Here is a 19,383-nt window from a genome sequence, read left to right as displayed (position 1 = left end):
AGACTCATCTTAGACACAGGGACACAAAGAAACTGAAAGTGAAAGGATGGAAAAAAATATTTCATGCAAGCTACAGCCAAAAGAAGGCAGGTGTAGCAATATTAATCTCAGATAAAATAGACTTCAAATGCAGGGATGTTTTGAGAGACAAAGAAGGCCACTACGTACTAATAAAAGGGGCAATTCAGCAAGAAGAAATAACAATCGTAAATGTCTATGCACCCAATCAAGGTGCCACAAAATACATGAGAGAAACACTGGCAAAACTAAAGGAAGCAATTGATGTTTCCACAATAATTGTGGGAGACTTCAACACATCACTCTCTCCTATAGATAGATCAACCAGACAGAAGACCAATAAGGAAATTGAAAACCTAAACAATCTGATAAATGAATTAGATTTAACAGACATATACAGGACATTACATCCCAAATCACCAGGATACACATACTTTTCTAGTGCTCATGGAACTTTCTCCAGAATAGATCATATGCTGGGACATAAAACAAGCCTCAATAAATTTAAAAAGATTGAAATTATTCAAAGCACATTCTCTGACCACAATGGAATACAATTAGAAGTCAATAACCATCAGAGACTTAGAAAATTCACAAATACCTGGAGGTTAAACAACACACTCCTAAACAATCAGTGGGTTAAAGAAGAAATAGCAAGAGAAATTGCTAAATATATAGAGACGAATGAAAATGAGAACACAACATACCAAAACCTATGGGATGCAGCAAAAGCAGTGCTAAGGGGGAAATTTATAGCACTAAACGCGTATATTAAAAAGGAAGAAAGAGCCAAAATCAAAGAACTAATGGATCAACTGAAGAAGCTAGAAAATGAACAGCAAACCAATCCTAAACCAAGTACAAGAAAAGAAATAACAAGGTTTAAAGCAGAAATAAATGACATAGAGAACAAAAAAACAATAGAGAGGATAAATATCACCAAAAGTTGGTTCTTTGAGAAGATCAACAAGATTGACAAGCCCCTAGCTAGACTGACAAAATCAAAAAGAGAGAAGACCCATATAAACAAAATAATGAATGAAAAAGGTGACATAACTGCAGATCCTGAAGAAATTAAAAAAATTATAAGAGGATACTATGAACAACTGTATGGCAACAAACTGGATAATGTAGAGGAAATGGACAATTTCCTGGAAACATATGAACAACCTAGACTGACCAGAGAAGAAATAGAAGACCTCAACCAACCCATCACAAGCAAAGAGATCCAATCAGTCATCAAAAATCTTCCCACAAATAAATGCCCAGGGCCAGATGGCTTCACAGGGGAATTCTACCAAACTTTCCAGAAAGAACTGACACCAATCTTACTCAAACTCTTTCAAAACATTGAAAAAAGTGGAACACTACCTAACTCATTTTATGAAGCTAACATCAACCTAATACCAAAACCAGGCAAAGATGCTACAAAAAAGGAAAACTACCGGCCAATCTCCCTAATGAATATAGATGCAAAAATCCTCAACAAAATACTTGCAAATTGAATCCAAAGACACATTAAAAAAATCATACACCATGACCAAGTGGGGTTTATTCCAGGCATGCAAGGATGGTTCAACATAAGAAAATCAATCAATGTATTACAACACATTAACAAGTCAAAAGGGAAAAATCAATTGATCATCTCAATAGATGCTGAAAAAGCATTTGACAAAATCCAACATCCCTTTTTGATAAAAACACTTCAAAAGGTAGGAATTGAAGGAAACTTCCTCAACATGATAAAGAGCATATATGAAAAACCCGCAGCCAGCATAGTACTCAATGGTGAGAGACTGAAAGCCTTCCCTCTAAGATCAGGAACAAGACAAGGATGCCCGCTGTCACCACTGTTATTCAACACTGTGCTGGAAGTGCTAGCCAGGGCAATCCAGCAAGACAAAGAAATAAAAGGCATCCAAATTGGAAAAGAAGAAGTAAAACTGTCATTGTTTGCAGATGATATGATCTTATATCTAGGAAACCCTGAGAAATCGACGATACAGCTACTAGAGCTAATAAACAAATTTAGCAAAGTAGCGGGATACAAGGTTAATGCACATAAGTCAGTAATGTTTCTATATGCTAGAAATGAACAAACTGAAGAGACACTCAAGAAAAAGATACCATTTTCAATAGCAACTAAAAAAATCAAGTACCTAGGAATAAACTTAACCAAAGATGTAAAAGACCTATACAAAGAAAACTACATAACTCTACTAAAAGAAATAGAAGGGGACCTTAAAAGATGGAAAAATATTCCATGTTCATGGATAGGAAGACTAAATGTCATTAAGATGTCAATTCTACCCAAACTCATCTACAGATTCAATGCAATCCCAATCAAAATTCCAACAACCTACTTTGCAGACTTGGAAAAGCTAGTTATCAAATTTATTTGGAAAGGGAAGATGCCTCGAATTGCTAAAGACACTCTAAAAAAGAAAAACGAAGTGGGAGGACTTACACTCCCTGACTTTGAAGCTTATTATAAAGCCACAGTTGCCAAAACAGCATGGTACTGGCACAAAGATAGACATATAGATCAATGGAATCGAATTGAGAATTCAGAGATAGACCCTCAGATCTATGGCCGACTGATCTTTGATAAGGCCCCCAAAGTCACTGAACTGAGTCATAATGGTCTTTTCAACAAATAGGGCTGGGAGAGTTGGATATCCATATCAAAAGAATGAAAGAGGACCCCTACCTCACCCCCTACACAAAAATTAACTCAAAATGGACCAAAGATCTCAATATAAAAGAAAGTACCATAAAACTCCTAGAAGATAATGTAGGAAAACATCTTCAAGACCTTGTATTAGGTGGCCACTTCCTAGACTTTACACCCAAAGCACAAGCAACAAAAGAGAAAATAGATAAATGGGAACTCCCCAAGCTTAGAAGTTTCTGCACCTCAAAGGAATTTCTCAAAAAGGTAAAGAGGCAGCCAACTCAATGGGAAAAAATTTTTGGAAACCATGTATCTGACAAAAGACTGATATCTTGCATATACAAAGAAATCCTACAACTCAATGACAATAGTACAGACAGCCCAATTATAAAATGGGCAAAAGATATGAAAAGACAGTTCTCTGAAGAGGAAATACAAATGGCCAAGAAACACATGAAAAAATGTTCAGCTTCACTAGCTATTAGAGAGATGCAAATTAAGACCACAATGAGATACCCAGGGGAGTGAATCTCCCTGGCAACGTGGAATATGACTCCCGGGGAGGAATGTAGACCTGGTATCGTGGGACGGGGAACATCTTCTTGACCAAAAGGGGGATGTGAAAGGAAATGAAATAAGCTTCAGTGGCAGAGAGATTCTGAAAGGAGCCGAGAGGTCACTCTGGTGGGCACTCTTATGCACACTTTAGACAACCCTTTTTAGGTTCTAAAGAATTGGGGTAGCTGGTGGTGGATACCTGAAACTATCAAACTACAACCCAGAACCCATGAATCTCAAAGACAGTTGTATAAAAATGTAGCTTATGAGGGGTGACAATGGGATTGGGAAAGCCATAAGGACCACACTCCACTTTGTCTAGTTTATGGATGGATGAGTAGAAAAATAGGGGAAGGAAACAAACAGACAAAGGTACCCAGTGTTCTTTTTTACTTCAATTGCTCTTTTTCACTCTAATTATTATTCTTGTTATTTTTGTGTGTGTGCTAATGAAGGTGTCAGGGATTGTTTTGGGTGATGAATGTACCACTATGTAATGGTACTGTAAACAATCGAAAGTACGATTTGTTTTGTATGACTGTGTGGTATGTGAATATATCTCAATAAAATGAAGATTAAAAAAAAAAAAAAACATATCTGATCACAGATTTATACCTAGAATTTACCAAGAACCCTTTCAACTCAATAATAAAACAACCCATAAATATGTGACATTTACAAACATTTCACCAAAGAAAATCAGTGGATGACTAATAAGCACATGAAAAGATGTTCAATCATTAATCATTAGGATAATGTAAATTAAAACCACGGTGCAATATTTCATACCTCCTAGAATATTTATAATAAATAAGATAAACAATAACAAATATTGGTGAGAATGTGGAGAAACAGGAACTTTCCTACATTGACGGTGGGAATGTAAAATGAAATAGCCACTTAGGAAAGCAGTTTGGCAGTTTCTCAGAGAGATAAACGTAAAACTACCATACATCCCAGCTGTTCCACTTCCAAGAGAGATGGATACTTATGCCCACACAAAGACTTGGATGTGAATGCTCATAGTAGCATTGTACATAATAGCCAAAAACTGGAATCAACTTAAGTATCCATCAGCTGGTGAATGGGGAGACAGAATGTGGCATCACCATAGAAAGGAATCCCATCAACCATAAAAAGGAACAAACTACTGACAAATGCTGTATCATGGATGAACCTCGAATTATGCTAAGTAAAAGAAAACAGACCCAGAAACCACATATTTTAGGATTCTATGTATATGCAATGTCCAGCAATGGAAAAGTTCTAGAGACAGAAAGTAGATTAGTAGTTGCCTGAGGCTAGGGGTGGTAACCAAGATCAACTGCAAATGGGCACAAGGTGTCCTATTCGAGTAATTTAAGTGGTCCAAAGCTGATTAATTATGATGGTTGTACCACTTGGTAACATTACAAAAAAAACATTGAATTTTACACTTGAAATAGATGGATGTTTTGATATGTAAAATATAAATGTACCTAAATAAGAAAGGTATTTTTAAAAGAAAATAAAGTTATAAATCAATTATCAGTTTTCAATTTAAGAAACTAGAAAAAGAGCAAGTTCAATGCAAAGTAAATTGAAGGAAGGCAAAAATAAAAATAGCAGAATCAATGAAATAGATACCAGACAAATTAATAATGGAAATAACAAAGGTAAACACTTTAATAAAATTTAACAAAAACCCTAGCAAGATCAATCAAAGAAAAAGAAAACACAAGGATTTTACAAGAGAAAAACACATACAGTGAATCAAATCCATCAATATGTGATAAGGATACTACATAATGATCAAGAGGGATTTATCCCAAGAAATCAAAATTGGTTTCATATTTGAAAACCAAGCTACATAGTTCATCATATTAACAAAATAAAGGAGGAAAACCATGTGATCATCTCATCCAATTTAGAAATGTTTGACAAAATTCAACACCTGTTCAATTTTCAAAAAAGCTCCTGGTAAATAAAGTCTAGGTAATTTCCTTAATCTGTCTGATCAAAGGCCTATATTTAAAGGCCTGCAGCTAATATCATAACCTAAGATTAGAAAGAAATCAGGGATTATCTACTTTCATTGGTTCTGTTTAGTATTATACTGAGCAAAAGAAATAGAAGGCAATTTGTTATGCCCCTGATTTCCTTATATGTTACTCTCTTTGTTGCATGTGTGCCTCTCCTTCAGAGTGCTGATTTTCCTCGTCTGGTGACTTTTTCAGTGTGTTTTAGAATCCCTTTTCACTTGCTCCTTGAGTGATCAGTAGCTTACCTCCAATGATTATGAGGGGAGGTACAGGACAAGCTGCTGAGTGGCAGGTTGCTGCTCTTTTGGGTACCCTCCTTCCATCCCAGGGATCAGCAGCTGCCTGTAGTATTGCACAGCTCTATAGCCCAGCACATTCTTACTGCTTTAGCCTGTGCACATACACCTTTTTTGCTCACTGCTTAGCCCAAGTCAGAGTGGTGGAGGCTCATTGGCCCGCTGTTGCAGATGCAGCTCACTGATTAATCATCCTGATAAACGTCTGAATACCCACCCCACCCCCATTCCCAAGGTGTCTGTGTCCACTGACTCTGGCTTAAGCTGTCCTCTAACCACTCCTACTTCTGCAGAAGTCTTTTCTTATGTGTGGCTTATGTTCTGGCTTCCTTCAGTTCACGCTCTTCCCACCTTCAATAAATTTGATCTTGTCTACTTTCAGGAGACTGCTGATGGTCTCTTATGATTTATATTTGTTGAACTTAAATGCCATTTCCTCAGAAAAGTTTCCCCTAACTACCCAATTTAAAGTAACTTCCAAATTACTTTCTATCGTATCTCCCCAGTTTATTTTTGTTGTAGCATTCATCGTTACCTAATATTTATTTGTCTCTTCTTGGTCTTTCCTGACCTAAATGCAGACTCCACTAGGGAGTCTTATTTTGTTTATTGCTGTATCCCAAGTGCTTAGAACAGAGCCTATTTTATAGTAGATGTTCAATGTATGAAAGATGAATTACATGACTTTTTTTAAAAATGAATATCACATCTACTCGAATTTCACAAATTTTAGATTTCACACCAAGAAACAGGCTTAGCAAATATTCTATGTTAACCTCTGTTCAGGACAGTAAACCTTTGTCAGTCAAATAGATGTCTTTGCCAAAAAGGCTTTACATTAATCCATTGATTAATGTAAAATATAAAGATCTTAACCTCCAGCACTTAAATCTACGTGTTATTAATGCAAAGCTTGATCAGGAAAAAATAGGTGTAAAGCTTAGATTTTCTAAGAACAATGTTACAAAATGAGATGAGGCCAGAGTTGTATTTGCTTCAAGTATTTATGACTATATGAGATACAGTCTATACACAGGTAAATTAAGTTGAAATGCATCATATAATATCACGTTATGGAGCTCTTTTAGCAAACTCACATTTCCTTAGCTAAATTTCAAACTCTTAAATTAAGCCAACGATTTACTCTACTGAATAAGATACTCACTTTTGTCCTCTGCATCTATCTCTTAGAGTAAATTTGTTGACCAGCTCATATGGGATAGTGATGAACAGTTTTTGAATTTAAAGGCACTGTTTTGAGGGTTAATCCCTTAAATAAACATCAGGATGGAAGAAAACAGAAAAATCCACTTACGCACAGTCAGTTACTGTTCATATAGTGACAACTCCATTAAAGAAAATTCTGTGTCTCAGCAAGTTTTGAGTAGGCTTCTATGCTAAGTGTATTATTTGTTCAGTCTCCCCAATTAATGTCACAAAATATTGTGACATTCTTATTTTCTACAGAGATCAAATTTATTCCCACACTTTTGCTTGAAAAATTTCAATTCTATATTGAAAGAATGAAAAGAGGAAGTCACTTTATAGAAAACAATCAAAATTCACCTCTTCCATAAAACAGATATTTGGAAATTTACTGTAGATTATTTCTACTCCCACTATCAAGAAGGTGAGCTTAAAACCTATAGAAATAACCTTTATATTTCTGATAGAAATTTAAGTTTTGTCCTTCTTTTATTACTTAGGAAAAGATGCAATTTACACAATTCCAGTAAAAAACATTCTTGCTGTGGAAAAACTGGAAGAGAGCTCTTTCAACAAGAAAAATGTAAGTTACATAAATAAATAAAGTTTTTTTAAACTGCATATGTTACTTAGCAATTGAACATTTTCAAGAGGTTATTTTAGTATTTACCATTAATTGTGAACAGTTCATAAATTGCTGGCTAAAACACTGTCTTAAAATCGCCCATTACTGTCAGTGCCTTTGTACTCTGGCCTAGCCTATTAAATTAAAAGTACTTTTTCTTAATATGTCCATTACCAAACTTCTCAGCTTGACATTGAAGTCTCTAAATAATATAGCCAATCTATCCAACCTGATCTTCTGCTACCACTCAGCATATACACTTATGTATATCATCAACCAAGATGATTTCCCACTGCTTTGCCTTTATTCATACTTTTTCCTCCATCTGAAATTCCCTTTTATTTCTATTTATGATAGTCCATTTCTCTGGACAAGTATGGCTTCTAAAAATTATAATCTATTGTACTGTTTAGTACCATATGAACTCACTGTTGTCCTTGGGACCAGTTTGCTTGAAAAGTAACAATTCATAAGATACCTTAGAAGCAGTTCTTTAGCCAAATAAACTAGATTTCTATTATGTACTTTTTTCTGTTTTCTGTGTGTTGGTTTTTAGACTCTGACACTAACTTTTTATCTTAATTGCCTATGAAGATGTTCCAAGTAATTCATATGGAGAAACCCCTCTATGTCCAAGCAAATAATTGTGTAGAAGCTAATGAATGGATAGATGTACTCTGCAGGGTGAGCCGATGCAACCAAAACAGGCTCAGTTTTTATCATCCTTCTGCATACCTGAACGGACACTGGCTCTGCTGTCAGGAGACCAGTGAAAGCACTCTCGGCTGCAAGCCATGTACTGCGTAAGTATCTTTTTGATAAAAGCAGTGTTTCAAAATGTGGTATTTCTATACAATGAAAAAGGAATAAAGTACTGATACATACTACAACATGAATGAACCTTGAAAGCAATATGCTAAGTAAAAGAAGCCAGACACAAAGGTCACATATTGTATGACAGTTTACAAAGTGTCCAGAATCAGTAAATTCATAGAGACAGAAAGTAGACTGGTGGTTGTCAGGGACTGGGGAGACGAGAGAGAGATGGTGAATGAATGCTAATGGGTACAGAATTTTCTTTTTGGGGTGATGAAAATATTCTGAAATTAGTGGTTTCACAATTATTTATATGTGCTAAACCAATGAATTGTACACTGTACAAGACTGAATTTTACAGCATCTGAATTATATCTCAATAAAGCTGTTGTTTAAAAAAAAAAAGGTAATGTTTAGATAGATGTGCCAACCTGAGCAAGATAACAAGGGAGAAAAGCTTAGCGTTCTCTTTGTAATTGTGTGAAACAACCATTGTAGTCCGACAGACTTATTCAATAATGTATTGCTTTTGTTATGAAGCATAGGTTATGAAAATTATTTTACGTTAAAATTTCCCTCATGATTAGTCACATAATGACCAAACCTCCCTTAAACTTTTTTATTTAACTCTTAAATGAGACTAGATTTCTGAGGCTCTTTCTGTAAAATTCTATGACTCTGTTTTTAGCTTCAAACCATCAAAAATCTTTGACATGTTAAAGTAAAAATTTTCCACTGTCTTTAATTTCATTTTCTCATAGAGGTGTCCCTGCAGACATCCAAATAGATATTGATGAAGACAGAGAAACAGAAAGAATGTATTCCCTTTTTACCCACAGTATACTTAAGCTGCAGAAGATAGAAGGTAAATATATAATTAATCTGTTTTTACATAACAGTGCTCCTCCATTACCAATGCCTAAAGGATTGCTTTGCCTTATCAAAAAGTTGAAAGTACTCATGTTTTTACCAAAATGTTACCTATGTGAAAATTGACAAAACCCCATAGGGGGCATTTTTCAGATATTCATGAAGTAAAAATACTGTTTTACATAAATGTGCTGAACCTAATTAATAAAATTCATGTATTTTGGTTATCTGTACATTGCCAAAGGAAATCTTCCCAGCTAGAGATACGTGAAAAATTATTATTTATAATACTAATTACATTTGTGGAATTTAGTTGTCTGATCAGAGATTTTACTGCTACTTGCAGAGGCTTGTGGAACTATAGCAGTCTATCAAGGACCACAGAAAGAGCCTGATGATTATTCTAACTTTATAATTGAGGATTCTGTAACAACCTTTAAGACAATTCAGCAAATAAAAAGCATCATAGAGAAGCTGGGTGAGCCTCATGAAAAATATAGAAAGAAAAGATCAAGTAGTGCAAAATATGGGAGCAAGTAAGTATTTTTTTTAAGACACCTTAAACATTCTAAAACCTATTTTGGGATTGCCTCTGCTTTCCTGTCCCCACACATGAACTGCTTGCTTCTTGCTTACCTTCTTCTTTCAAGACCCAGCTCAGAACCTCCTCTTATGTAAGAACTTTCCTGGCCACTCAGGCTCTTGGTGATCTATCTTTTATAGTTCTGGTATCACTTCATTGCACCACTTCTCATGTTGGATTCCATTGTAATTCATTCCTTAGTACTTAGGTAGCTTTTTGGTTTTGTTTTTTTTACTGACCTTCATCCTTCTTTTACAGTGCCTTATAATAAATACTAATATAAAATCAGCTTGAAAGTGCTAGACATATTTTTTAGTTGATTCTTTGGATCCATGTCAGATATAGAGAGATAGTATGGTGGATAACAGTAGCAACAGCCAACACGTATTGGGAGCTTAGTACATCACAGGGCACTTGCATAGTACTTCACATATGTATCACTTAGATCACTTCTAGCAACAAGTAACAGAAAACCCAACAGCAGTAGCTTAAACTATAGGAATTTTTTTAATCTCACAAATCAAGTTCAAACTTCTAGGGTTAGTTAATTTAGCAGCTCAACATGGTCATTAGCGACCATCCTTCCACTCAGCCATCCTCAGCAAGATAACTTCTGTCATCCTCAGGCTTGTCCTTCATGTTCACATATAGGCAACAGTAGTCCAGAGCCTCATGTTTTTATATAATAGTAGCCAGAGACAGGAACAGGTTGCTTCCTCCTTAAGAAAAAGGAAACTTGTCCAGAATTTTCCCCTGCTTTCCCTGAAACACAGGACTGCCCACTAGAACAAAATCAGGGTTCTGATAACAAAGAAGTGGATAGAGAGGGTATGGTTCTTGGGCCAGCAAATAACAGTGTTCAACCACAGTGAGCATGCTATGTCATTAATCCCTACAACAGCCCAACATGTTTGTATCCCCATTTCACAACTGGAGAAACTGAGACTCAGGAAAGTTCATGCTTTGTCCAAGGTCACAGCTGATTAGTGAGGGCTCTGAATCCTGGCCCTACACTAAATATTCTTAGACAGCTCTGTGGATTAATGATTATATCATTGACATATGAACAATAAAAATCAAATAAATACAAAAATCTCCTTCCTGGATAGAAGGCTTAGTACCATACAAAAGTTATCATAAGCATCATAATCCTGTCTTCTCTGCGTTACTGTAATTGGTTCTCTTCCAACAGTAATCTAGTTTTCTTGGTGACCCAGGAAATTTCCATATGAGGTCCTAGCCAATGCTTGACAATACTTAATAAAATAGTAACACTACTCCCCCATACAAACACACTATACCCCTTCCCAGCCTTATTTTTTTCTAATAAAAAAAAAAAAAATACCAACTTCTGATGTATTTGCTTATTTTATTTTCCGTTTACTAGAATGTAAGCTCCTTGAGGGCTATTTTGTTCACTACTGTGTCCCTAGTTCTAGAACTGTGCCTGGCATTTAATAGGTAGTCAGTAAATAAATACTTGTTGAAATAATGAAGCAAGGTTTGGTATGAGAAAGTATCAAGGGAAAATATAAATTCTTAATGGATATTTGTTGTATTTTAAAATCTTACTTAGAACTATTTTCTTTTGTTTTCTAGGGAAAATCCAATTGTTGGGAAAGCTTCTTAGAGTTTGACCAATTGACCCAGAAGAACTGGAAAGTACTATATTTGTTGGAGTTTTTTAATTCATCATATATTTTGTCCATAGTATTTAATAATGAACATTGGCTTCAGGGTCACCTGTGTTCACACTGTATTTAATATTTAATAATTGAAATTAACTGTTTGGGAGTCTTGGTATTGTTGTATTACTAGAGAATTTGAAACCCAAGATTCCCTTCATATCTTATGTGTCCAAAGCCATGTTTCTGCAACTTCTTTTTAATAGAAAGAATCTTCCAGAAGAAGTTTCTAAAGAAGCTTTGTAAAAAGGGAGAACTCCTCCATAGCAAGAAACCATCTCTTCTGGTAACACTCCATGTTGTGGACTTGTCTTCACTACCATTAGTGCCTGCTCTATACTGCCAACATTGCATTTTTTTTAGAAAATCCCAATCCATGACAATTCAGAGCTTTCCATTTAGTTCGTCTAGCCCCTCCTTCTTTAAAAAAGAAAAAGAAAGAAAAAAATGAATTTTCCTTTGGTCCATTAATCGTTACAACTTACATAAGGGACAGTGAAAGAAACTTTAGAAAACTGCCAGAGCATCCTCAAAAGTCATTGGAACCTTTGGCCTATTTAAAGGTGTAAGCAGAACTCAGATAGGAAGAATCAGGGAATATGTGCTACTGCGTGCATCTTGTTTACATTTGGGATGAGCAGTGGCAGATGAAATAAAATGAGACCACTAAATTTTTTTTTATTGTTTTCAATATCAGGTACTCATTTTCTTGATTTAAGAGTTCAGATTAACATGACTTCTAAGGCCATCTCTTCTGAAAAAGAAAAGAGAGTCAACAGTGAAAGACGGTGGTGAGAAAATCACTTGACTTCACCTGCTATTTCATGTTAAGGGCCACCGTAAGGATGCCCTCCTCATAGTGTTAGGTTGTGATCTAACTTAAGAACAGTCACTCGGCGCACTTTAATAATCTGGACTGCCCAGATTATACTTTAGATACTCTGTAGTGTCTAATCTTTATGATCAGTTGAATGATCAATGTTTAAGTCTAAAAACAATGCTTTCCTGAAAATGTTTATATTTCATTGCTGTTTCCTTATTGCCTGCTAGCCAAATGGGATTTGGGCAAGCAACCGTTTTGAATCCTTTTTCCCCCTAATAATTTACTTCTGTCCTAAAAACCGTAACTGTAAATAAGCAGTTGAAGCAAGTTGCCACCTTGGGCTAAGAGGGATACACTTTGCTTCATCAGTATTAAAAACCATGGTACTCTTATTTTGTCTTTTTTTAAAACTCAAAACATTTTCTAAATGTGGTACTTTGATCCTGGAGTATTTACACGTTTGTTTAAAACTGTGACTTGATAATGTAAGTCTAGCTAGTAGTGCTTTTTTTTTATTTCCCTGAAATAAGCTATCTTTCAAGATACACTTTGGCAATTATGTTACTGGTAGATAATTGTTTTAAATTATATTGTTATTAGCTAATTATTTTCAAAGACAATTTGGTACACAAAGTTTTTCTGTAAGTGATGACAGCTGAGCAATGTATTTCTCTAAATGACTCATAAAAATCAATTGGTTAAAGATAAGTTTGGAAAAGTCCTTTAAATTTTATGAACTTGTAGAGTCTATAAACGTTACTGAGTTACAAAATGTGAAAGATTTTACTATATAATAAATTTCTAATTCTTAAATTTCATTCAGATTGATATTTCCTTCTATAGTCTCTGATATGTTCTGTCTGAAAAGGAAATGTGATCATTGCCACGTACCACTCATTGCTCTATAGTGGCTTTTAGTCCTCTGCTGTTTTGTTAAGGTGAAATAAATAATCTTCTAATATTTCTAATATCTAACCCTCAATTATGATTTTTAAGATCACAGCATTATCAAAGGGAGTTAGGCCGTGTGTATACATAACTCTTGATTTGAAGGGAAGAGTTCAGGAGTCTAGTTACTTTCCTCACTTGACATGTTGAAATAGCCAGTTTGACTGGAATTAACCAGCATGGCACAGCCTAAAAAGAAGTAATGTGAAATTATTTTTCTTTGAAAGTCTTTTGAAATGAGAGACTACGTTAGTAGGATCCTAATATGATAACCAAGGTACTTTTTTCCAGGGGCCTTGTTCCTCTGCTGTTACTTATGGGTACTTTGATTTTTACTACCTGATCTGATTTTTCTCTTTTTCTTCACTTGAAAAAATACATGGCAGCTCACTTAACCCTAAAAACCACAAGAAGGAAAGAAAAGGATGATATAGGGAAACTCTTGCCATAAATGCCAGTTCTGGTTCTTAGTTTTGCTATTTCCATCAGTTGAAAATGTGGCAATCTATTACTTGTTTTGCTGCTGCTGTTTGTTCTGGTTTTTTTTTTTGTTGTTGTTTATCTTTGTTTTTTAATATCCTTTTAATAAGATGATGGGCAATAGCAAAGATTTTTACTCCCAGGAATAAATTTTATCAAATTGAACTTTTTTATTTGCCAAAGAAATATGTTTTTAATATCGTAAGTAATGGTTACGTGTCAAAATCAGACTTATTTTATTATACAAAAGGAGGTGACGAATGAAGTGGATTTGTTTCTGTTTCTGAAGCCTAATTTCATTCATTTATCAGAAAGGCTCATTCATGCCAGGTTTTGAAAATCAATATTTTTTTTAAGTGAAAGTACCTATAATTAGTTCTAACAGTACATCCCTGTAAAGACAGAATGCTACAAAGCCCTTTAGACGTTCTTACAGTATATGAAAAATACAGGACTCTTTCTAAAGTTAAATTACCAGTCTACATTGATACTATCTGCTTCCATTCTGACTAACTTAGAAATTAATATGTTGCTAGTAAATATTGGTTTTTACAGTGTCCAGTTTGAAAATGTAAGTTATCAAAACTTAATGTAGTGATTTTGTGTAACCATGTTGTATTGTTGAGAATGTATTTTTATTTAAATTTTATTTTCTTATCAAGAGTATTATAAAAATTAAAAACTTTTGTAACTGTCGCTTGAGAATAACTCAAATAAATTACAAAAACCTTGTCTGTTTTTTCTTAACAATTGAGGAATTTCTTCAAAAAACTGTTTAAAATTATTATATCTTGCCCATTAGTAAGGGAATAGTGGTAATAAGACATCTCCAATAACAAAGAAGAATGAAGTTGTCTGGAAGGGGCTCAGTGTTCTCCTCCTCCACTTAACTCGGACAGTTTTTGACAGACTGTGGCCCTTATTTGTTTATTCATTCATTCGACGGACTTGTACTGAAGGTCTATGGTGTGTAAGCACCATGCAGACTCCCCGTCATTCCCTAAAGCCATTCCTGTCTAATATGCAGAAGTATATTCCTCTCTTATGTGGGTTAACAATTTGGAGCTGAGGTTTTCAACCTATGTTTGACTTTTTGAAGAATCCCACCTTCTACTTTTCTCCAAAAAAAAAAAAAAAATCAACATCAGAGCCTTTGGTTACTCAGGTCCTACATTCACTCCTGCAGATTAGCCTACCCTGTAGCTTGATCCTCAGTACACCCTTCTGGGTGTTAGAATTGGACCATGTTGTGCCATTTTGATGAATTATCTGGAGAACAAAATGACAGCACCAAAGATCACATTAGTGCGTAACTTGTGCCCCCAGCAAGAGAAGGCAGGGTCCTTCTCCTGTTACGGCTACAGCAGCCCTCCTAGCATCCCTAAATAAAACTTCCATGAAATACAGGTCCTGCAACTCCGGAGGAGTTTAAGGTTAATAAAGAGGAAGAGGATTCTGAATCTCTAAGGACCTTATTCTTATTGAAGCATCATAATCCCGCTCATATTAGTCCATGTATAGACTAGAACTCGTAAGAAACATCTAAGACTTAAGTTTCTAGTCTATGATGTAAACAAGCTAGTTATTTAAGGGAGAGGGAGCCATACTTCATTTGGATTACCCTATCCAAATTGCACAATTCCAAAACAAGAGACACCTGAAGCCAAGCAAAGCCACGGGACATGTAAAGGTTTATGTACACAAGAATTAAAAAACAAGGCCTAGGTTAATACTGCTGAGTTCCAGCCACTTGTGTAAGTTTCTTTACTACTAGAAGTAAATGGCAAGCTGCTGAACTCCACAGATGCTTCAGAGAACGCCCTGTCCTGGGTAGACATGGTGTACTTCAGAATAAGCTGGCCAGTGTTCAGAGACCTTTGGTGTTGATTCCTCATACATATCTCTCAGCCGAGGTTTGGTCTTTTGTGGCCAATAGATTCATTCTTTGGGTAGTGATTTCGCCATTTGATTTCTTAGTTTGGGGACACCATTTGCCACCGTATATGAGTTTATGCCTATATTTTATATTGCCAGCAGAGAAGTTGTGGCCTGTTTAATTAATCTATGGTCCTGTTAGCATTTGTTTAGGAGGTTTTTTGCCTTGGATTTCAAATCTCTTCATACTATCAAAATCCTTGTGCTTTTCAGTGATCTGTTTTTGAAATGGATTTCAGTTTTAGATACATAATGTTTTTGCTCATTAAGGAAGAATTATTTTTTCCTGAAGTGGACAACATTGTCTTCCAAATTGAACAATTTCTCAACCCCATCCAACCGAGAAGACCACATTGCCTGCACTGTTAGAGAAGCATCCATCATTTTAGATGGATTTTCATTGCAGGGAGGATTAAATGGTCCCTAGAGAAACATACCAGAATCTCCCTGAGAAAATGGAAGAGGTAGGTGGAGAAGGGCATACAGTTTGAAAAGACATAGTAGTCAATATTATAATTTTACACTTAGAAAACAAAATATTCACCTATTTTTGTAATGCAAACTACAGAAATCAAAGCTTGACAAAATCTTGACTAATGCAGATACACACAAGACCATGATTCTCAACTGGAGGCACTTCTCAGTATAGAGTCTGAGATTTTTGTGTTAATGTGTAACGTTTGATTTTAAAGTTTGGGAAGCACTGGAATATAGGTTAAAGTAAATACAAACTCTGAGTCTCAGTCTTAAACTGCATATCTAAAAGAAAATACAGGAAACTATCTTTATGATAGTGGAATAGGGAAGAATGTCTTAAGACACACAAAGAACAGAACCTAAAGAAAAAGATTGTCAAATTTGAAAACAAGCTTGGAGAAGATATTTGCAGCACATACCGACAAATGATTAGCATCTTGAATTTATAAATACCTACAAATACAACAGAAAAAGGGATAGAGAATATAAACCATTCAGAGTAAAGGGAAACAAGAATGGTCAATAAACCTGAAAAAGATGCTTAATCTCAATTGTAATCAGGAACATATAAATTAAAACGATAGCATTCTAGAAATTTAAAACCTCCAGATTCTTCTTATGGCAGATAAACCCTGAAACTTAGACGTATCAGTCTCTCCCAGAACATCAAACAGTTGCATTCCCCTCCCCTTTAATGTTGATACCCCTATTCAACATGAAAAAGAACAGTCATTGCCCAAATATCCCTGAAGACTGAGAAAATGATCAAATGAGAGGAAGGAAAAAATTGTAATGGTCATTGCCCAAATATCCCTGAAGACAGAAAATGATCAAATGAGAGGGAGGAGTTGTAACAAAGAAGTTAGGATTTAAATGATTATGACTACTGAATCATCATATAGATATTTCTTTTCAGTTTCTAGTGTATTAGAACAAACAGAAGGAATTACCTGAAATTGTGGAATTGTAACCCATACTATACTTTGATATTTGATATAACCACCTGTTAAACTGTATTTTGAAATTTATCACAGCTCTGTATATATGTTATATTTCTCAATAAAAATGTTTAAAAATCAAAAAAAAAAAAAACAGCAGGCAAAAGGATACAGCAAGAATCACTGCCTCCTTGGAGCTTACATTCTGAGGGGAAGACGACAAAATAAGTAAAATATATCAATGATCATAACAATTATGAAGCAAAGTAAAGTGGGAAAGGAGATGGGGAGTCCTATGCATGGGAAGCGGAAGGGTTGGGCAGCAATTTAAAATTAGGTGGTCAGAAAGGGCCTCACCAGGAAGGAGATACTTGAGCAAAAAAGCCTGAATAAGGTAAGGAAGGGAATCCTGGATATGTAGAGAAAGATTCCCCCAGGCAGAAGGAATGGAAGGTGTGGTGTGTTCAAGAACACCAAGTAGACTAGCATGACCCAAGAAGTATGAGTAAGGGGAGACTGGGTCGGGAACAGATTGCGTACGGCTTAAGTGGTCATTTAAGGGCTTTGGCTTTATTCCAACATGGAAGCCACTGGAGGGTTTTGAGCAGTGGAATAACATGATCAACTTAACTTTTTTCGGATCTCTATGGTATTGAGAAAAGTCTCAAGAAGGGCATAGGAGGAAGTAGAGAGACCAGGTAGGAGGCAAGTAAAGTAATCAGGAGAAATGGTGGTGACCGGGTCCCAGGTAATAGCACAGGGAGCATGATAATGTAATGAGAAGTGGTCAGATTCTGGTTATGTTTGATAGTAGAACCAATAGGATTGATTAACAGAATGTTGGAGAAAGAAAGGAGCCTAAGAACATCTAGTAGCCTAAACAACTGGAAGAATGGAGTCGTCACAGAGAGAGGAAAGACTATACGAGGAGCACATTTGTATGTTTTATGTCTATGCTAATGATTCCTGGAAGCCAAGCCCATTTAAATCACTAAGAACCAGCATGTATTTTACCTAGTTTTATAATCATTTATCATATGTTCCTTACTAGAATGTAAGTGATTCCAAGGGTAGGGAGGCTCTTTGGTACCCCACAGCCCCTTGCCCTTAGGAGAGGAATGCCCGATAAATACTCCACAAATAAATGTCATGACTGCAGCAAGGGCCTTGGTTGAAAATCCTGACTCGGTTAGGAACTCTCTTTATGATCTCGGTCACATAACCTCTTTGGGTTTTGGCTTCCCTACGCATGTAAAATTTTAAAGCTTATATCTTCAAAAGAAGAGTACTGGGTACACCAAGCACCCTGCTAAACCAAGGGCCCTAAGATGCTGCCTTCTCAAGTTGCTCACAGTGAAGCTGGGGACTGGATCATAGTGATCTAAGGATTTTCTACAAGTTCAATGTCCAGGAAAACCCTGGGGTCTCTCCCCTCACCCCCACTCCCACCTATCTGTCTAGATAGTTCACTTCCTCCACGGGACCCTTCCTAATGGATGTTTCCAGCCCTTCCCAAAAATGGACCAATCGAGTAGCATCGACACTGTCAGACCCTATAGATTGTGTTATCATTGTGCTGCCATCTTCCTTTGGGGAATTAACAGAATACAACCTGGTTATTCATGGAATAACTGACTTACAAATGGCACAGCCTGGTGTGGGAGGAGCACCCAGGTTGTGCAGACAAAAGACAGCCTTAGAGCAGCAGAGTTGGCACCTACTTGTGAGAGCAATTTTTATTTGGACTCAAATAAGCTGAAGGGATTGACATGCAGTCTAATGTAGCAGAGAAAATTTTTTTTTTCAGAATTGCCAAAGAATTATTTATTAACACAGGACTTACAGATCACAAAAGAGAGTGGTACAGAAGAGCTGGAAAGGAAGTCATCAGAATAAGCATGCAGATCACTATTTGCAGAGGAATGTACTAAAGCAAGTTTGGAAAAGGCACATTCACACAGAAAATGTCTAAATGGAAAAAAAGACATCAGAAAGCAGCCCATCCCCCCACCCCCGCAAAAAAAAAAGGTGTTGATTAAAGTACAAAGATTTTCAATGGCAAAGAAGAGCTACTTTACAGGTAGACAGGTAGCTCTAGAAGTCTTGCTAACCCTTTGAGAATGTGACAAATGAAGATTAACTCCTGCTGCTTACAAACCCAGATGATCTTAATGACTGCACATCAAGATGCTTCAGTGTTAGAGATTAAATTTGGGGGACCGGGCAGCAGCCTAGCTGAAATTATACGCAGCAAGGGCTCAAAGGGTTAAATGTAGTAATATGCTGAGAAATCAGGCAACGTTATAGGTAGTATCTACTTTCTATACAAAGAATTATAGCAAGAGTTAAAAGAGACAGTATTCCCTTCAGAGTTAAGTTAGGGTTTCTAAACGGGATTACAGTCCATAGAGAGCTAACTACTAGGTTTTA

General features: G+C 35.9%; 1 protein-coding gene across 4 annotated transcripts in view; it reads left to right on the top strand.

Annotated features, from left to right (window-relative positions):
- The window catches only part of RASA2 (RAS p21 protein activator 2), a 126,654-nt gene extending 112,309 nt beyond the window's left edge, over positions 1-14,345 (top strand). For 3 of the 4 annotated variants that reach the window (XM_037843689.1, XM_037843683.1, XM_037843705.1), the window contains 5 exons: positions 7,274-7,356; positions 7,993-8,201; positions 8,976-9,079; positions 9,431-9,620; positions 11,267-14,345. In XM_037843689.1, coding sequence (XP_037699617.1) covers positions 7,274-7,356; positions 7,993-8,201; positions 8,976-9,079; positions 9,431-9,620; positions 11,267-11,297 — 617 coding nt within the window. In that variant the 3' untranslated portion in view covers positions 11,298-14,345. The remainder of the gene's footprint in view (positions 1-7,273; positions 7,357-7,992; positions 8,202-8,975; positions 9,080-9,430; positions 9,621-11,266) is intronic. The other variant, XM_037843698.1, reaches the window with a different exon arrangement.
- The last annotated feature ends 5,038 nt before the right edge of the window (positions 14,346-19,383 follow it).

Source organism: Choloepus didactylus, chromosome 1 (assembly GCF_015220235.1).
Source record: "Choloepus didactylus isolate mChoDid1 chromosome 1, mChoDid1.pri, whole genome shotgun sequence".
NCBI lineage: Eukaryota > Metazoa > Chordata > Mammalia > Pilosa > Megalonychidae > Choloepus > Choloepus didactylus.
This window is presented reverse-complemented; position numbering and strand designations above follow the sequence as displayed.